Here is a 21395-nt window from a genome sequence, read left to right on the forward strand (position 1 = left end):
TCTGGTGAATCGTTTGTAGATCTGTCATTTCAGGTGTTTCAACTGATAAGCAATCCCGGCTTTTTTCTGATATAGACTTTTATACAAATTGTGCCACTTATTCTATTTTAAAATGTAGTATTGGTATTAAATATATTGCTTGTTCAATTCACAACTCCAAATCACAATTAGACTCCACGCAGAAGCCAATGCGTCCCTGTCTCCAGCGCCGAACCACGGTGGCTGAAGGTTCACAAGGCGCAGCTGCTGGCTCCGTCGCCCCACGTATCACCTGCTGGTTACGACGACTGTCCCGGCAGCAGCGGCACGGTCCTACACAGGACGCTCCGGACCGGGCCCGGTAGTAGGAAGAAGTGGGTCGCTGCAGCGCGGCTCCTGCGGGGTGACAGGATGTTGGGGAATAGTTCTGATCCGGCTGCTGAGGAGCTGAGAGCGGCGGGGTGGAGAGCTCGGTCCAGGAAAGGCTCCGGACCTGCACCCGGGGAAGTGGGGCGGGCGGAGGACGGCCAACGGGAGGTGGGAGGGGGAGGGCTGAATAGAGGTTCTGGGCTAGCCCCAAGGGCTGGAGCTCTGGTTCGGTCGGAAGTATAAGAGGGAGGCGCTCCTCCGCACGCCGCTGAACACAGCGAGCGATGAGCGAGCAGACCAGCTCCAGCTTCACGGCCCGTCGCTTCCCAGCAAGTTCTGAAGTCTGGTCTCAAATCCCCGCCGTTACCGATGGCTCGTCCTGGTATGGACCCGGCTCCCAACTTAATAAATTCTCGGACTCGTGGCTCGGCCACCTTACACCAAATCTTCCGCTGCCGAAAGTGAATAATCAACGGGAACTAATCTACCGGAAAATAAGAGCTTCAAATTAATATATAAGCCCAGTTCCCCCCCCCCCCACCCTTTCTCCTCTGCTCCGAAGAAAAGGAATCCAGTCGCTTTGTCATAAGTGAAACAGGCTACCCTGGCGAATCCTTTCTGCGCCTTTTCTAGTGCAATCACATCAAGTCCTTCTATGGTGTGGTGACCAGAACGTGAAACATTCCAGGTATGGCGCCATGAATATTCTATGGCGCTGTGCCATACTTTTTCTGCTCTGACATTTTTGGCCCCAGCTAATGAAGGCAAACCTCGCATATGCCTCTTCAACTCCCTATCCACCTTGTTGGACGAGCAAACTAAGGTCCTCTGGTCCTCCTAATTCCTAAGACCCTCCCTAGTACTACAAAGAGCTAACAAGAGCAAATCTGCAGCTGCTGGAAATCCCAGCAACACACACGAAATGCTGGAGGAACTCAGCAGGCCAGGCAGCATCTAGGGACAAAAGTGCAGTCGACTGCCCGAAATGTCGACTGTACTTTTTTCCATAGATGCTGCCTGGCCTGCTGAGTTCCTCCAGGATTTTGTGCGTGTTGCTATAATGGGCCTTTGTTCTGCCAATTTTAACAAATGATCAATATCTTAATGTAACTAAGACTAGCCTTGTCCCCTATCAACAATACCACTCATCTTACGTCCTCTGTAAGCATACTAATTGTGCCTGCTACATTAATATCCAAATCATTAATGAATATGACAAACAATAATTAACAAGGGTAAATAGTTGACGTTTCGGGCCAGACCCTTCATGAGGGCTGGAAAAAAAACATGAGGAGTCAGAGTAAGAAGGTGGGGAGTGGAGGAAGGAGTACAAGGTGGTAGGAGATCAGTGAAACCAGGAGAGGGGGAGGAGGTGAAGTAAAGAGCTGGGAAGTTGATTGGTGAAAGAGATAAATGGCTGGAGGAGGGGTAATCTGATAGGAGAGGGTAGAACGGGAAGGAAGTGGAGCACCAGAAAGGAGGTGATGGGTAGGTAAGGAAAAAGGTGAGAGAGGGAAACGGGAATGGGGAATGGTGTGGGGGGCAATTAGTGGAAGTTTGAGAAAATGATATTCATGCCATCAGGTTGGAGGCCACCCAGACAGAATATGAGGTGTTGCTCCTCCAACCTGAGTGTGGCCTCATCGCGACGGTAGAGGAGGCTATGGACTGGCACGTCAGTATGGGAATGGGAAGTAGAATTGAAATAGATGGCTACTGGTCTTCTGTTCTCTTCTATCAGATTTTCCCTCTTCCAGCCCTTTATCTCTTTCACCAAACAACTTCCTAGCTCTTTACTTCACCCGCTCCCCCTTTCCCAGTTTCACCTATCACCTACCACCTAGTACTACTTCCTCCCCTCCCCCACCCTCCTCCTCTGACTTCTCATCTTTTTTCCCAGACCTGATGAATGGTCAATGCCCGAAATGTCGACTGTTTATTCCTTCCCATATACGCTGCCCAAACTGCTGAATTCCTCCAGCATTTTGTGTGCGTTGCCTTGGATTTCCAGCATCTGTAGATGCTCCCGTGTTTGATGTATACGACAAACCAATACTAATTCATGTAGTACACCACCGGTAACAAACTTCAAATCATAAAAACAATCTTCCATCACCAATGCCCTCTATCACCAAGCCAATTTCAGATCCAATTCACCAACCTGCCTTAAATTCCATGGCCTCTAACCTCCTGGAACAGTCTTCTATGACAGACCTTGCCAAAGGCCTGGTGAAGCCCATGTGACTACAATTGTACTGCCCTGATCAAGGCGTTTTGTTACCACTTCATAAAATTTATTCCAATTGATCATGGGATTCTGGATTAGTTCCTGAGGATTGGAGGGTGGCTAATGTAACCCGGCTTTTTAAAAAAGGAGGGAGAGAGAAACCGGGGAATTATAGACCGGTTAGCCTGACATTGGTGGTGGGGGAAATGCTAGAGTCAGTTATCAAAGATGTCATAACAGCACATTTGGAAAGCAGTGAAATCATCGGACAAAGCATGGATTTTTGAAAGGAAAATCATGTCTGATGAATCTCATAGAATTTTTTGAGGATGTAACTAGTAGAGTGGATAGGGGAGAACCAGTGGATGTGGTATATTTGGATCCTCAAAAGGCTTTTGACAAGGTCCCACACAGGAGATTAGTGTGCAAACTTAAAGCACACGGTATTGGGGGTATGGTATTGATGTGGATAGGGAATTGGTTGGCAGACAGGAAGCAAAGAGTGGGAATAAACGGGACCTTTTCAGAATGGCAGGCAGTGACTAGTGGGGTACCGCAAGGCTCAGTGCTGGGACCCCAGTTGTTTACAATATATATTAATGACTTAGACGAGGGAATTAAATGCAGCATCTCCAAGTTTGTGGATGACACGAAGCTGGGAAGCAGTGTTAGCAGTGAGGAGGATGCTAAGAGGATGCAGGGTGACTTGGGTAGATTAGGTGAGTGGGCAAATTTATGGCAGATGCAATTTAATGTGGATAAATGTGAGGTTATCCACTTCGGTGGCAAGAACAGGAAAACAGATTATTATCTGAATGGTGGCCGATTAGGAAAAGGGGAGGTGCAACGAGACCTGGGTGTCATTGTACACCAGTTATTGAAAGAGGGCATGCAGGTACAGCAGGCGGTGAAAAAGGCGAATGGTATGCTGGCATTCATAGCAAGAGGATTCGAGTACAGGAGCAGGGAGGTACTACTGCAGTTGTACAAGGCCTTGGTGAGACCACACCTGGAGTACTGTGTGCAGTTTTGGTGCCCTAATCTGAGGAAAGACATTCTTGCCATCGAGGGAGTACAAAGAAGGTTCACCAGATTGATTCCTGGGATGGCAGGACTTTCATATGATGAAAGACTGGATCGACTAGGCTTATACTCTCTGGAATTTAGAAGATCGAGGTGGGATCTGATTGAAACATATAAAATTCTAAAGGGATTGGACAGGCTAGATGCAGGAAGATTGTTCCCGATGTTGGGGAAGTCCAGAATGAGGGGTCACAGTTTGAGGATAAAGGGGAAGCCTTTTAGGACCGAGATGAGGAAAAACTTCTTCACACAGAGAGTGGTGAATCTGTGGAATTCTCTGCCACAGGAAACAGTTGAGGCCAGCTCATTGGCTATATTTAAGAGGGAGTTAGATATGGCCCTTGTGGCTAAAGGGATTGGGAGGTATGGAGAGAAGGCAAGTACAGGGTTCAGAGTTGGATGATCAGCCATGATCGTACTGAATGGCAGTGCAGGCTCAAAGGGCTGAATGGCCTACTCCTGCACCTATTTTCTATGTTTCTGTAAAGAATTTCTCCCTAAACAAAGCCCTTTGACTACCCTTGGTTAACCCCTGACTTTCCAAGTGTAGATAAATCCTCTCCCTTAGTAATTCTTTTCCAATAACTTTCATACCATTGATGTCAGACTAGTAGGTTACTATGCTTTATCCCTGCTGCCCATTTGAACCACTGCCCTCCAGTCAGCTGGTACCTCAGCAGTGGCTAGTGATAATTCAAAAATCTCTCAGGGTTCTAGATTTCTTCTCCTTCGCGATCCATTGCAGCCAAGAATACATTACATGCTGGGAAACTAGGACCTGGAAAGCTCAGAGTGAGTTCCTGTCTTTGTTCAGACTTCTCCACTGAGCTCACTACCACTGAGAAATCTCTCGACTGGGTTATGGAGGCAAACAAAGAGAGAGGGACCCAGTGACTTCATTTCATTCAACAGGAGGTGATGAAATGGACTGTGGGACTGGAGGGTGGGGGAGCCAGTACTGCAAATAATCCTTGCCCCAGCAATGGTCGGCACTCACTGTGCTGGTAGAGCAGAGTCCCGAGCCCCACATCTCATCAGCCCATAGCCGTAACCCTTATCCAAACCCACTCAATGTCAATGTTTGCAAGCGGCCTCTCTGCACTGAACCCTGCAGTGATTCATTGCTGCCTATGTGTCAGTGCAGGATAGAAATCTGCATCAACTTGCTACTACAACAGTGGGAATAGCAGGGATTTATGCCAGGTTCCCAGCTCATGATACAGTCCGAGAGGATGGCTTTTATCAGGATTATGTAATTGTGAATGTTCACCCTGGAAGACCTGGAGGATTATAAGCTTGGTGTGGTGTGGAGTGGTGCTAAACAGGGCACCACTGAGTTCAAAGTAGAAGGAACTGTGGGAGACTAAGCTTGTAACCAACATTTAACTCCATTCCATCTCCAGTCCCCCTCGTGTATCCCAGATGTGAAGTTTGAGAAGAGTTGGAGTTCAGAGAGATTTCCATGAGAGGAAACAGATCATGAGCAGTTGGGGGGCGGAGACAGTGATGTTTATTAGCAATCAAAGACTGGGACAAAATGTCGCTCTATTCAATCTTAATAAATTAGAATTATCACAACCAAATAGGAATAGTTGCTTTCCTTTATCCGATGGCCTGGTATCCAAAGACACTTCACATGAGCGATTTCTATCAAAATTCAGTAGTCACTGAAGGAGATATTGGACAGGAGACCAAAATCTGTGTCAAGAGCATAGATTTCAGGGAATATCCTCAGGGAGCAGAAAGTGAAAACCGCTTTGAATAGAATTCAGAATTTTAGGTCCTTCGTAGCTGAAGTTAGAGCTGCCAGGGATACTGAAATTAAGATCATGATGAAAAAGCTGGAATTGACTGAGCACAGGGATTAGGTTTGCAGGTTTCAGTGATAGATGCAATAAGTGAGAATTTGAAAACAAGATCAGGAAGTAATAAAATTGAGTCTGTGATATATTAGTGAGCACAGGAGTTACCTATTCAACATATATGCACAACTTCTTGAATTTTATTGCTGAATCTACATCCATCACTTATTTTCAATTTTCTATCTTAACAACTTGGTGAGTAAAAATAATACTATGCATATATGCATTTTTTTCTTAATCAGGGATCTTAAATCTGTTTCAACTGATTTCTGATTACCCCACCTATCTCCCCTCGAGAATTTAATTGAGGTTTTCAAAAATTATAAGGCAAATCATTTTGCATATTGGGAGAATCCCCAAAAATATATGACTCTAAATAGGATAAGGCCAGCTCGTCCATTGAGACATTTCCTCCATTCAGTTAAGCTATTCTTCTGTATCTTACCTTCATTTACTTAATTTGGTTCCACAACCCTACCTTCTCTTTATTCATTCAAGGAATTTAGTCTTTGCAGGCTGAGTGAAGCCTATATATAAACCAATACTGAATCATGTGCCTTGCAATTTTGAACATCTGCAGTCATATTTAAGGATAAAGGTTCCAGCTCCTCTTTATCTCCATGTAGCTATTTCCTACGAGTACTTTTGACACTTTATCAAATACTGCTGTATAGTCGATAAAACAAAGTTTTATCAACTACACAAAAAGCATTTGATAAAGTGAAGCACAATAATTTATTTGAAATATTACAGGAAACTCTAGATCTAGATTTGAAAGACCTCCGCCTAATCAGAAATCTGTACTGGGAACAAACTGCCGCTGTAAGAATAGATGGAGAAGTGAGTCAGTTTACGAAAATCAAGAGAGGCGTTAAGACAAGGGTGTGTTTTCTCCCCTGATTTGTTTAATTTGTACAGTGAAACAATATTACAAAAAATAAGAGACATCTTGGGAATCAAAGTTGGCGGTGAAAACATCAATAATTTCGGATATGCGGATGACACTGTGTTAATTGCAAGTGCGGAGGAAGAACTACAAAACTTAATTGATATAGTTGCTGAAGAAAGTGCAAAAATGGGTCTATTTATCAGTTGCAAAAAGACAGAATGTATGGTGATATCCAAAAAGAAGGAGAATCCTATCTGCAGGCTGAGAATAAACAGGGAAGACATAAAACAAGTACAGAACTCTTGCTACTTAGGAAGCTGGGCGACATCAGATGGCAGGTGTGACATGGACGTCAGAAGAATAGGGATGGCAAAAGACACATTTACAAGAATGAAGAGTATACTGACCAACACTAAACTAGGCATGACAACCTGCCTCACAGCACTGAAATGTTACATTTATCTAGTTATGTTATGTGGCTCAGAATGTTGGACAATATCTAGTAACATAAGGAAACAAATTGAAGCAGCAGAGATGTGGTTTTTGAGGAAGATGCAAAGAATATCATGGATGAAACGAATATCTAATGAGGATGTCATGAACAGAGCAAACACAAAAAGAGAAATAAAGTATGAGATCATGAAAAGGCAACATTACTTCGTTGGACGTGATTAGGAAAGAGGAGTTAGAATGCATGGTAATTATGGGAAAGATTGAAGGGAAGAAAGCAAGAGGAAGACAAAGACAAATGACGATGGAGACAGCAGCCAGGGAACTGGAAATGAATACCAATGAATTGATCCACTTGACCTGAAACAGGAGTGTGTGGGCCGTGGCAGTCAAAGCTCAAGCTGGGATGGTACCTGATGATGATGATGACTTTTGACACAGCTATGGATAACAAGGGTAAGATGTGTGAACTTTGGACTATAGGAAAACAAGAGTTTTAGGAGTCAGAGTCAGATGGCAAAGCTTGGGGATGAGCTGTAACCTTATTAAATGGTGGAAAAGGAATTGGAATTTGGTTATTATTTTCACATGTACTGAGATACAGGAAAAAGATTTTCTTGCATACTGTTCATACAGATTACACAGTGTATTGAGGTAGTACAAAGTAAAACAATAATAATGCAGAATAAAGCATAACAGCTACAGAGAAAGCACAGTGCAGGTAAACAATATAATGCAAGATCATAGCAAAGTAGATTGTGAAATCAAGAGTCAAATTTATCAAACTGGGAACCCTTTAATGGTTTTATAACAGCAGTATAGCTTATCTTGAACCTGGCAGTACATGCTTTTACGCTTTTGTATCTTCTGCCTGACGGAAGAGGAGAGAAGAGAGACATTTCCAAGATGGACGGCGTCTTTGATGATGCTAACAGTTTTACTGGGCCAGCTGGGAGTACAGCATCCATGGAAGGGAGGCTGGTTTCTGCAACGTGCTGAATTAGAGAGGTTGAATGCTTTGTAGATGGTAATTAGAACAGGGATAATGCAGGGAATTATTTTATTATTTAGAAATAAAATGCCAAACAGGCTCTTCCAGTCCAAAGAGCCGCAACACCCAACAACCCACCCTAGCCTTATCACAGTACAATTTACAATGGCCAATTAACCTAACCAGTTTTCTTTTGAATATGGGAGGAAACCAGAGCACCCTGAGGAAACCCATATGTTCACTGCGAGGACGTACAAACTCCTTACGGACAACATCAGAACTTCAATCCAAATTCTGATGCCTAGTGTAATGGTGTCATGCTAACCACTACACTACCATGCGCTGCATAAATATCACAGATCACATATTTGATAAAACTGCAGGAAAGGAATTTCAATGTGGACAAGAGTGAGGCCACCCACTTTTGACCCTTGGACAGTTGGACTATTTCCAGAGGATGAGGAAACGGAGAGAACTAAATAGATCTAAGTGTTCCACTACAAAGGTGTTCCTCAACCTTCACAATTTTACTATATCACAAACTTGTAACTAAACATTTTATAGCCTCAAGCAAACACCGGGGTTGTTTTGTTGCAATATTTTAATATATCGGTCTGATTTGATTTTAATTTGGTGCACTTTTATCAGTAAATTAGTTTAGTAGTATCACAGATCTGCTACATTCATGTTACCTAATTTTTTTTAAAATCTATGATTTATGCTGTTTAGTAGATACATGATGTAACTAATCAGGAACAAATGTGACATAGTTCAGAGCTCAATCTGCAAGGTCAATCTGAGTTTTCAGCTGCCCAAAAACTTTTAATTATCTACACCAATAAACCTCATCACAAGTTTGATTAACAGTAGCTAGTCTGAACTCATTTCTGAATTTAACAATTTCAGAAAATTAGTCCCACCGGCCTTGATTCCCACACTTCTGATAATTTCCAAGTTTGAAATACTTCTTTCTCTCGTGAAACCACTTTTAATGTTCACTAGCCTCCATCACCACTTGCTGAATGTAATTCAATCTTTCCTTATCCCCACCCTGTCACGTTTTCTTTAGTTTCTCGGTCTTTCCCCATTTCCTGTACCTTAAACTTTTTCCCAATTCTGATGAAAGACCGTCACTTGAAACATTTACCACACACAAAAGGCTGGAGGAGCTCAGCAGGCCTTCCAGCATTTTCTGAGTGTTGCTTCGATGCTGCCTGGCCTGCTGAATTACTCCCTGCATTTTGTGTGTGTTACTTGGATCTCCCAGCATTTGCAGATTTTCTCATTTGTAACTTGAAACATTTACTTTATTTCTCTATTCCACTCAAAGACCTACTGTATATATTCTGCTTTTACTTGGGATTTCCAGCATCTGTAGTGTTTTTGCTGGAGACAAAGTGAAACCATTAAGTGCTACAGCTAAACCACACGATATATATAGGAGTTGATGATCTTAATGTGTACGCTGAAGGCACTGTTCTCTCTAAGCTGCACGGGTGCACAGTCACACAGTAATTGAAATGTTCCCACCCACATAGCCTTTGTTGCCACGCAGCCAGAATTTTCTTTTATATGTTATTATAATGCTAATATAATTTTGAAATTATGCTAATATAATTGTGAATACCTTGTAATTATGTATTCATGAATATAATCCATAAAATTTCTAAACAATAAATGTACCACAACCTTTACTTTGAAACATTTTGGAGCTTCATCGTATTTACATTATCAGTGCTCCGAGTTAAAATACTGTTACAAATTCTAACAATAAACACAGAATGGAAGTTGGGAGCTCAATGTAATAAACTGCTGACCCACTGAACACCAACATTATCTAAGTTTAAAAGTTTACAAAACGTGAAAGATCTTCTTTGTTGCACTGCATTTCATTATACCCTTCAATTAAGAAAATCAAAATTGTGATTGTTCAATTTTCATTCTAAATATTCATAGGATGCATATTACAAAAAAAACATCTAAAGTGATGCACAGTTTTCAGGCCCTGTACAAATTTTCTGCTCAGAGCAATAGTTAGAGCATGCAGGTGTAAAGGAAAATTAGAGAAAACATTGACAGAATTCAGGTGTAATAGCTTGTAGATAATTATTCATCTATGACTTCCGCTGATTTCTTTTTGGAATGTTTTGTGTTTTTTTTGTGTATAAAGATGTTGCTTGGATCAAAGATCAACAAATGATTCACCAGCTTACTACTTGTGACAATTTGAGTTTTATTAAATTGTTATGCAGCTCATATAGGTACTGACCACCAAGCAGCTCTGCACAGCAAAATTAAACATAGTTCTCCCTACAACACACATAAAAGTTGCTGGTAAACGCAGCAGGCCAGGCAGCATCTCTAGGAAGAGGTACAGTCGACGTTTCGGGCCGAGACCCTGCGTCAGGACTAACTGAAAGAAGAAGAAAGAAGCTTCTTCTTTCAGTTAGCCCTGACGAAGGGTCTTGGCCCGAAACGTCGACTGTACCTCTTCCTAGAGATGCTGCCTGGCCTGCTGCGTTCACCAGCAACTTTTGTGTTTGTTGCTTGAAATTCCAGCATCTGCAGATTTCCTCATGTTTGCATAGTTCTCTCTAATTCAGTTGGCACAATGGGACACAGTAGGTAGTGCATCTTCCTTATGGTTACAAGAAGCTGGATTTGATCCAAGACTTTGGAAAGCTGTCTCCGTGAAACTCGCATATTCTTTTCATGACCACGTGGTTTACTCTTGCTGTTCTGGCTTCCTCTCACACCTGCTAGACATGCTTGTAGGTTAATTGGAAAAATAAAAGTACAAAGAATGGAGCTGATGGGCATGTGTGAAAGAATAAATTGCAGGGTTACAGAGAAATAAGGAACCAATGGGGTTATTCTGCTGGGGCTAACTGGTCCTTCTGTATCATCACAAGCTGTATCACAGCACTCACAGTAGGAAACATCAACCATTTACTACTGTCTTGCAAATTTCAAGGTCCAAAATATTACATAATTTATCTCACTTATTAAACAGTGTTCTCAAAGCATGATACATGTCCTTGAGAGGAATAGAACAAGTCAAGGGTTTGAGCCAGCTCCTCCATTTAATTTAATGATTCATTTGAACGTTAAATCCATTTTCTTCATTTGGTTCCATAGCCTTTTATACCCTAACCCAGGGGCTCCCAACCTGGGGTTCATGGACCCCATGGTTAATGGTAGGAGTTCATAGCATTAAAAAGGTTGGGAACTCCTGCTCTAGCCTAACTAAAATCTTTTCCAATCTGTTTTGTAATGTTCAGTTGATTGAACCCAAATAGAGGGAGAATTCCAACAGCTAAACTGCAAAGTAGATTTAAACGAATGCCTCAGGACCCTGTAGCATCATCTACTTCAAACACTTTTACTGATCCTTCATAGCATGCAAGAATCTCTCCTGGGACTATATTTAAAATACTATCAACATTATTTTCATAGAATCACATTTGAAACTTTCTCCTTATTTCTATGGGGCTCATATTCCTGACCTGGAGTGTAATGTGAGCAAGTTCTGAGTTTTAAAATTCTGTAAGAATCAACAGCAGTCACATAGATTAAAGTTGGAGAGGAGTGTAAATAATTAACAAAGTAACAATGAGGAGACACGAGTAATTCCTTCAAGAATTAATTTGTTTTATTTAAATCCTGATAGTCAAGAGATCAAAATAAAATGGGCTTTAGCAAGTTTTATCAATTTTTTGTTCCTAAAACTTCATTTTTTTTTTTACTTGGTTTTGAGAATCTTGTGCTTAATCCTCATGTTTGGGCAAAAGATGGAAAAATACAAGATTTGTGAGGACGCTGCCAATCAATGAAATACAAACTGCAAAATACCTTCAAACTGAGGCTAAGAAGTGATCAAATGGATTCATTTAAAGTTGAGAAATGGAACTGAGTACAGAGAAACACTCATTTCTGGCAGCTAATTGGTATCTGTTCCTTGGATGCAGACCAAATGAAATTCCAGATTTATGGCAAAGGTGATGAGATGATGATTCTATTTCCATCTTTAATATCGCTATTTTTCCCCTTCAGGATTCTTTCGAAGAACCTGATCTGGAGTTACACGCTGACGACGGTTCTTTGCGGGAATGGGACCCGCTCTCAGGGTTTCACAACTGGCCTTTGCTCAGCACGTCAAGGGCTCAGCCTAAGAGCTCCGCTCGCCTTCGGAGGACCGAGTTTTCGTGGCTCTGGAGATGGGGGGCGGGATGGCAGGGATCGGAGGTCGGTGTCGTGGGAGATGGAAGATCTAAGGCTGTGTGCCCAGAGACCCGAGATCTTTGGGCACAGAGCTCAGAAAAAGCAATGCAACTGACTTTTAACATCATAAACCAGCGAGTTGTTTGTTACATCTCCCCTCTCGCTGTGAAACGAAGACACCTCTTTCTCCCTTATTAGGGAGAGAGTGCGCCCGTGGTATGTCGAATGTCGGGTGAACAAGTAGTCCTTGGGTACTGCAAGTCTGTGTCTTTGCTGTTGTCTTGCTCATGCTTGAGTGCTCCGTGGCAGGTGCCAATGCTTTTTTTTGCCGGTGGGGGGAGGGGGGATTGTTGCTTGCTGTGCTTACACACGGGAGGGAGGGGAGCTGGGGGGGGGGATTTTGGGGTTCTAACATTTAACTGTCGTTTATTCTTTGGGGGCACTCCTCTGTTTTTGTGGATGGTTGCCAGGAAAAAGCATTTCAGGATGTATACATTTCTCTGACATTAAATGTACCTTTGAAATACTCATGCAGCAGATTGTCACAAACTGTAAGTCACTAAAGGAGTGTGTGAATGAAGCAAAGAATGCTCTACAGGCAGATTATAAAGAATTCATTAAAGAGATTAGAAGGCAGACATCCAATGGTAGTAATTTCTAGATTACTCCCTGGGTTATGCACCAGTGATTGTTTTAGATGTGAGAAGTTTGAGTTTGAATCCAGCCAGCTCCTTGCACACTTCCCATCCGTGCTGGGCTAAGTGTTGTAAAAAAAGTCAAGTGCTATGGAAACAGCAAAAATACCCGCCCGATGCGCCATGTGGCACGAAAAGAAGCAACAACAACTTATTGCCTTTGAATTGAGTGACTTGTAGAGCCACACAAGGGGATATTTAAGAGTCAACCACATTGAGCCAGATGCTGCACATGGGCCAGGCTGGATAAGGCTGTCACATTGCCTCCCAAAGGAAGTAAGTGAAACACTTGGGATTTTAAAAATTCTTCTAGTTTTGTAGATTTGTCTTTTTTAAAAATATTCCAGACTATTAACTGAATTTAGAGTGCACAGTTGCCATAGTTGGATTTGAACTAGGGTCTCTGATTCTCAATATAAGCATCTGTATTACCGGCCTGGCAATTAGCCAATTGTTAAGAAAAAGTGTTAAGAACATATGGGATCCTGGGCTTTATAAATGCAAGCAGAGTACAAGAAAAACAAAGTCAATGAGAACCTTTTGAAAATGGTTTGATCAGAACTGAAGTTGCACCCACAACCTTCTGAACTCAAGGGCAATTATATTCAGTTTATGCAATTTGCCAGATGCAAGGAATTTAAGAAGACAGAGAAATTGCCACAACATCCTCTTAATGCTTCAAAATTCTTCAGTGTGTGTAAAAGTAATCACAAACCGACAACCCAAACACCACAAATGGGAATATTTTATTTTAATGTAACCTAATCTTCAAAAAAATAAGTGGTTATAAGGTCAGAGCTTTTACAAACACGGAATAAAAAAATAAAATGAGAAGTACATTTGGCTTCAGAAGCACTCTGATGTGAAACAATTAATGTAAAAAATAATAAGTGCAAACGTGATAATGTGATCATCTTCTGGTTGCAGCAACTTAACATCCATCAATCTGACATTAAGACTTTGAAGATAATAATAACATAATTAGAGAATGGAACCCACATCAGCCCTGCTCACCTGGAGGTCCTTTTTTTTTCCACTGCCTTTAAATGTTACAGGGCTTAAGATTCAGAAACTGTTTTCAGTGGTTGAGAATGTCAGTTAATTAATAAAACCTAGATTTAACCATCACTTAATTCCAGTGTTCCATGCTATTGGAGATGGAGGGGAAGGTGGGTGATCAATGGGAGATGGTGCTACACTTAGATAATCCAAGACTGTGTCGTGCCTTTAGGTGTTATTTTTTGAGGATTGAGGGAATTATAGAGGATCATGTGGAATTTGGTGCTAGACAGACAGCCCAACTTAAACTTCTCAAAAGGGTATCCAAAATAAAAGTTGTTCTCTGGCTCAGAAATTAAGTTGAGATTCACCCAACTGACAACCTAGGTTCCAATTAGGACACTGATATTCTATATTGTCCTAACAGTGGAAAAAAAAAAGGATAGCTGCTTTATAATAAACAGATGTATCATCTGGGTCTAACTACTAACTGGGTGATATTTTGCTTCTTGCAGAATGTCCCAAGCTCATCACAAAGCATTTCTGAAACACAAAAACTGCTACAGTGACTTTACACATCCAGGGTACAGGTTCCGGTCCACTAGGGCTGTACAATAAGTGTGAATCAAAATGATGAAAACTTAAGGTGACAGGGAAGGCAGGTTAAGTGCAATGAACACACTGAAAACAAAAGCTAAGACTTGTACTAAAAACTTCAAGTCCCAAATTACTATTTTTTAATCTTAAAAATAATTAAAACTCTTAAAGACAAAAAAAAATTGGATACAGAATTTAAAGGGAATTAAGAACAATGGTCTCTGATTGGAGGCTCAGAATTTGAGTTTTTTTCCCTTTCATTTCATGATCCAGAGCTCTAGGGTTCCCTTTGTGTGGTTTAACCCTTCATAAGTACAGTACACTCCTCAAGTTTAACAACATGGTATTGCTTTTCCACTTACAGAAAAGAATGAAGAATAACTGTGCCCTCAATACACATGCAAATGTAATTTCCCTTAATTGAGAAGTCTCTGTAGGCCACAGCGCACACAGCAAAACAGTGTGGCAGTGGTGGCCAGCTCACTAGCTTCTACCTAATTTTGCACAATACTTCAACCAGCAACTCCCACTTCTCATCAATTCTAGCAATTTTAATTATATTCTTCAGCACACCAATCGCCTTAATATCTCTTCTTTTCCCTGGGCTGTTGCATTCATGGCAAAAGACAACTCTGTTACAATTATACCTACTTCAAAAAATAATTAACGGCTTCATTGGAGGACTTGTTACATTTTTCCCAATTCAATTTTGCTTTCAGATCTGCCACTCACTGATCACCGTCAAGCGGACAACTTTTGATGTCGTGGCGTCATGCAAGACATCACTTACACGGATTGTGTTACAACTTGAGATGTGCAGCTCCCCAAATTGTGTTACCATGGAAATAAGAGCAACTGTGACACGACAAGGTTCAGAGTGAACCAGTTAATAACTGCAACAGATTCCTCCCACGAGGATTATGAGAGATACTGAAATGGAACAAACTGTGGATACTGATAAACGAGTTCCTTCAACCAACCATGCAAAGATCCTGACCTTGCTCCATTCAGTTGGAAACTGTATTACTGCATTTTCTGGTCTGCAACTTTTAAAACCAAACTTCCAAATCTGTGCGCAGGAACAGATTTATCTGAATTACAATATCTAGTTAATCTGCAGATCTAGTGTTTAAACAAAACGCCAAAAAGAGCAGTCACCAATCTCTGAATAAATCCATTAGTAAGTTCCTCTATTTTCTGTCTCGTTAGTGTTTCATATTTGTGCCTTTCCCAGACTTGTCCTTTTGATATTGATTTACCATGAGAAAATTGCAGAGTCAGCCAATTTGCCATGCTCCATAAAATGCTTAGCCGACTGCCCTCACTGCAAAATTCTCTGACGTCTGGAGGTCCACTGAATCTCATAAAACAAACTACAACCTTTCACTGCTGCCCATTTCACTCGAGTACAAGCAACTTTAATTAGTTCCACAATTAACAAACTCAGCCACAGACTGAACAGACAAGTAATGAGGCAAACTAAAACTAAAACCCGGGGAGCTAAACCCTTCAGCGGCTATTTGCTTATCCAGTCTGGCAGGTGGATGTGGAGAAGACTGGCACCAAAGGATGTCCTGCCTTTTCAGATGGCTCCGAAAATCACCGTCATTGCAAATGTGAGGCAGAAGCATCTGGAATGTTGCACCATGAGGGAGGGAATCAAATTGTCATATTGTGGTGTCGTAGCTTCATCAATAGAAAATCGTGGCTCAGATTATGTCGTGTGATGATTCCGACAATCTAAACCAAAGGAAAAGTGAAAACAGATTCGGGTAAGATTTCTAACTGCAGAAGCGCACACAACAAAGTTGCAGAATCGCTGTCCCCAACTCACCTCTCCCACAGCATTGATGACCGGTAGGTGCCTCAATCCCATGGTACGGAATAGGTTGAATACTTGAGACACGTGTGTGTTTGGCGAGACTGTGTATGGGCAGGGATTCATGTAAGGTGTGATATCCTAATGCAGAGACAAGACAAACAGTTCAATAAACAGATGCATACCTGACAGTCAGGGACAGCCAGTTGTAAAGTTATCATCCTGTACATTACCAGCACGAGCACAAAAAGCTGCTCCTCTTTCTAAGAATGTTTTAACAGTCATCTTTTGACCTCTAAAAATGAATATTAATCAAAGTAGCTCAAGAAGGTGCCCCCTTGCCTGAGCTTAGAAGAGCAAGAGATCTGGGAATAAGCATAAAAGTAATTTAAGGATTAGTCATGATCTAACAGAACAGCTGCGATTATTCAAGAGGTCCACTGATGTGTTCAGGCACCTCCCCCACATCTTCCCCTGCAACTTATGAATCGTAAAGTTACAAGTTCAAGTTTTATTCATGACATCCAAACACACTTTGTAGGCCAATACCTATAGTGCAATCCAGAGAGTGTGCATAGCAGTTACAGATAATGTTTTTATTTCAGTGGAATTTGGGAATACAAATCCATAATTCTTTGAAAGTGGATTCACAGGTAGGTAGGGTCATAAAGAGAGCTTTTGGCACATTGGCTTTCATAAATCAAAGTATTTAGTACGGGAGCTGGGATGTAATGTTGAAGTTGTATAAAATATTGGTAAGGCCTAGTTTGGATTATTGTGTGCAATTCCAGTAACCTGTGTGCAGTTCCAGTTACTATCTGTAAGAAAGACATCAATAAACTTGAAAGAGTGCAGAGAAAATTTACTAGCAATTTGCAACAACTTGAGGACTTGATGTATAGGGGAAGATTGAATAGGTTCGGACTTTATTCCACATTGGAGAATGAGGGGAGATTTGATAGAGATATACAAAATTATGAGGGGTATAGATAGGGTAATTTCAACCAAGATTTTTCCATTGAGGTTGGATGAGACTAGAACTAGAGGTCATGGGTTAAGGGTGAAAGGTGAAATGTTTAAGGGGAGCATGAGGGGGAACTTCTTCAGAGAGTGGCGAGAGTATATAACAAGCTGCCAGTGGAAGTGGTCGATACAGGTTTAATTTCAACATTTAAGAGATATAGGTACATGGATGACAGGGTATGAAGGGCTGTGATCCAGGTTCAGATCAATGGGACTAGGCATATTAAGAGTTTGACCCAGACTGGATGGATCGAACGGTCCCATTCTGTAGCGTTCGATGACTATGTTAAAATGATGGCATTACTTCAACAATTGCAATGAAAAACCCAATGTCTCAAGGTTGTGAAGGTTTTACATGAATTCAGATCCTGTATATCAGCACCAGTGTTGGTTTGAATTGAAATAGTAACTACAGCTACTAGTGCCAATGGTGTCCTACCTACTCAGGTCACAAGGAGTATTAAAACTTTGGGCAGTATTTGCACAATTTAAGCAGGGACTGCAGTGACTGAAAAACACAACACAGGATTTGGGCTAATCCCTGCTCCTGAATAAGCAAATCAGCCCTATCAATGCATACTCGGTCTCAGAGAAAAAGCCACATCCCGAGCTCTTTGGTATTACTAGGCAGATTGCATCTGAACACTTCTATTGTTGATCAAACCACCCCTTCTTCCAGCTCTCTCTACAAGATCACAAGTAGGAGCTTTATAAACAGAGAGTTGAACTCCAAATGGAACATAGTTTACTATTAACATCCTTGATCGAAAATCAATTAATGAAAACCAGAAGTGAGTTTTATATTCATAGTGATAAATCGGGTAAATTATTAGCCAATCAATTGAAATCTACTTCGGTTAAAGGTCAAATTACTAAGATCCGTAAATATGATGATACTCTGACAGTTGATCACGACGAGATCAACAAAACCTTTCAAGAATTTTATACCTCTTTATATCATTCTGACTTTCCTCATGATTTTAACATCATGCATGATTTTCTAAGGAAATTGAATTTTCCGAGATTATCACCTGAAGACTGTTTAACATTAGAAACACCTATCACAGAGGATGAAATAACAGCGGTAATCTCATCAATGAATTCCAGTAAGGCACCTGGTCCGGATGGTTTTACAGTGGAATTTTTTAAGTCTTTTTCCTCTATTCTCTCTCCCTGGTTGTCTAGAATATTCAAAGAAGCAATCAGTTTAGGTAAATTACAACTGTTTTATGAAGCTTCTATTTCTTTACTTCTTAAAAAGAATAAAGATCCTACTGATTGTGCATCATATAGACCGATATCTCTTTTGAATGTAGATTCAAAAATTTTTTCAAAAATTTTAGCAACTAGGCTAGGGAAGGTATTACCTCAAATTATCTCTGTGAACCAAACAGGATTTATTAAAAACCATTATTCATCTTTTAATATCAGGAGGTTAATGAATATTGTTTATACCCCTCCACTTAACACTCCGGGACGTATTATTTCATTAGATGCTGAGAAAGCTTTTGATAGAGTTGAATGGCCATATTTATTTAGTGTGTTTGAGAAATTCAATTTTAGTTCGACATTTATATCCTGGATTAAATTGTTGTAGAACATAGAACAGTACAGCACAGTGCAGGCCCTTCGGCCCACAATGTTGTACCAACCCTCAAACCCTGCCTTCCATATAAGCCCCCACCTTAGATTCCTCCATATACCTATCCAGTAGTCTCTTAAACTTCACTAGTGTATCTGCCTCCACCACTGACTCAGGCAGTGCATTCCACGCACCAACCACTCTCTGAGTAAAAAACCTTCCTCTAATATCCCCCTTGAACTTCCCACCCCTTACCTTAAAGCCATGTCCTCTTGTATTGAGCAGTGGTGCCCTGGGGAAGAGGCGCTGGCTATCCACTCTATCTATTCCTCTTATTATCTTGTACACCTCTATCATGTCTCCTCTCACCCTCCTCTTCTCCAAAGAGTAAAGCCCTAGCTCCCTTAATCTCTGATCATAATGCATACTTTCTAAACCAGGCAGCATCCTGGTAAATCTCCTCTGTATTCTTTCCAATACTTCCACATCCTTCCTATAATGAGGTGACCAGAACTGGACACAGTACTCCAAGTGTGGCCTAACCAGAGTTTTATAGAGCTGCATCATTACAGCGCGACTCTTAAACTCTATCCCTCGACTTATGAAAGCTAACATCCCATAAGCTTTCTTAACTACCCTATCCACCTGTGAGGCAACTTTCAGGGATCTATGGACATGTACCCCGACATCCCTCTGCTCCTCCACACTACCAAGTATCCTGCCATTTACTTTGTACTCCGCCTTGGAGTTTGTCCTTCCAAAGTGTACCACCTCACACTTCTCCAGGTTGAACTCCATCTGCCACTTCTCAGCCCACTTCTGCATCCTATCAATGTCTCTCTGCAATCTTTGACAATCCTCTACACTATCTACAACACCACTAACCTTTGTGTCGTCTGCAAACTTGCCAACCCATCCTTCTACCCCCACATCCAGGTCGTTAATAAAAATCATGAAAAGTAGAGGTCCCAGAACAGATCCTTCTGGGACACCACTAGTCATAATCCTCCAATCTGAATGTACTCCCTCCACCACCACACTCTGCTTTCTGCAGGCAAGCCAATTCTGAATCCACCTGGCCAACTTCCCTGGATCCCATGCCTTCTAACTTTCTGAATAAGCCTACCGTGTGGAATCTTGTCAAATGCCTTACTAAAATCCATATAGATCACATCCACTGCACTACCCTCATCTATATGCCTGGTCACCTCCTCAAAGAACTCTATCAGGCTTGTTAGACATGATCTGCCCTTCACAAAGCCATGTTGACTGTCCCTGATCAGACCATGATTCTCTAAATGCCTATAGATCCTATCTCTAAGAATCTTTTCCAACAGCTTTCCCACAACAGACGTAAGGCTCACTGGTCTATAATTACCCGGACTATCCCTACTACCTTTTTTGAACAAGGGAACAACATTTGCCTCCCTCCAATCCTCCGGTACCATTCCCGTGGACAACCAGGACATAAAGATCCTAGCCAGAGGCTCAGCAATCTCTTCTCTCGCCTCGTGGAGCAGCCTGGGGAATATTACGTCAGGTCCCGGGGACTTATCTGTCCTAATGTATTTTAACAACTCCAACACCACCTCTCCCTTAATATCAACATGCTCCAGAACACCAACCTCACTCATATTGTCCTCACCATCATCAAGTTCCCTCTCATTGGTGAATACCGAAGAGAAGTATTCATTGAGGACCTCGCTCAGTTCCACAGCCTCCAGGCATATCTTCCCACCTTTATCTCTAATCGGTCCTATCTTCACTCCTGTCATCCTTTTTTTCTTCACATAATTGAAGAATGCCTTGGGGTTTTCCTTTACCCTACTTGCCAAGGCCTTCTCATGCCCCCTTCTTGCTCTTCTCAGCCCCTTCTTAAGCTCCTTTCTTGCTACCCTATATTCCTCAATAGACCCATCTGATCCTTGCTTCCTAAACCTCATGTATGCTGCCTTCTTCCACCTGACTAGATTTTCCACCTCACTTGTCACCCATGGTTCCTTCACCCTAGCATTCTTTATCTTCCTCACCAGGACAAATTTATCCCTTACATCCTGCAAGAGATCTCTAAACATCAACCACATGTCCATGGTACATTTCCCTGCAAAAACATCATCCTAATTCACACCCGCAAGTTCTAGCCTTATAGCCTCATAATTTGCCTTTCCCCAATTAAAAATTTTCCTGTCCTTTTTGATTCTATCCTTTTCCATGATAATTATAAAGGCCAGGGAGCGGTGGTCACTGTCCCCCAGATGCTCACCCACTGAGAGATCTGTGACCTGACCCGGTTCATTACCTAGTACTAGATCTAGTATGGGATTCCCCCTGGTTGGCCTGTCCACATACTGTGACAGGAATCCATCCTGGACACACTTAACAAACTCTGCCCCATCTAAATCCTTGGAACTAATCAGGTGCCAATCAATATTAGGGAAGTTAAAGTCACCCATGATAACAACCCTGTTATTCTGGCACCTTTCCAAAATCTGCCTCCCAATCTGCTCATCTGTATCTCTGCTGCTACCAGGGGGCCTATAGAAAACCCCCAGTAGAGTAACTGCTCCCTTCCTGTTCCTGACTTCCGCCCATATTGACTCAAAAGAGGA

At 41.7% G+C, this 21395-nt stretch overlaps 1 protein-coding gene across 1 annotated transcript in view; it reads right to left on the reverse strand.

Annotated features, from left to right (window-relative positions):
• Positions 1-13493: 13493 nt before the first annotated feature.
• The window catches only part of clcn6 (chloride channel 6), a 64593-nt gene continuing 56691 nt past the window's right edge, over positions 13494-21395 (reverse strand). Inside the window, exons 22-23 of the mRNA XM_072244983.1 lie at positions 16197-16322; positions 13494-16102 (exon numbers count right to left, since the gene is read on the reverse strand). Of these exons, the coding sequence (XP_072101084.1) occupies positions 16022-16102; positions 16197-16322 (207 nt within the window). The 3' untranslated portion in view covers positions 13494-16021. The remainder of the gene's footprint in view (positions 16103-16196; positions 16323-21395) is intronic.

The sequence above is a fragment of the Mobula birostris genome, chromosome 27 (genome assembly GCF_030028105.1).
Source record: "Mobula birostris isolate sMobBir1 chromosome 27, sMobBir1.hap1, whole genome shotgun sequence".
Taxonomy (NCBI): domain Eukaryota; kingdom Metazoa; phylum Chordata; class Chondrichthyes; order Myliobatiformes; family Myliobatidae; genus Mobula; species Mobula birostris.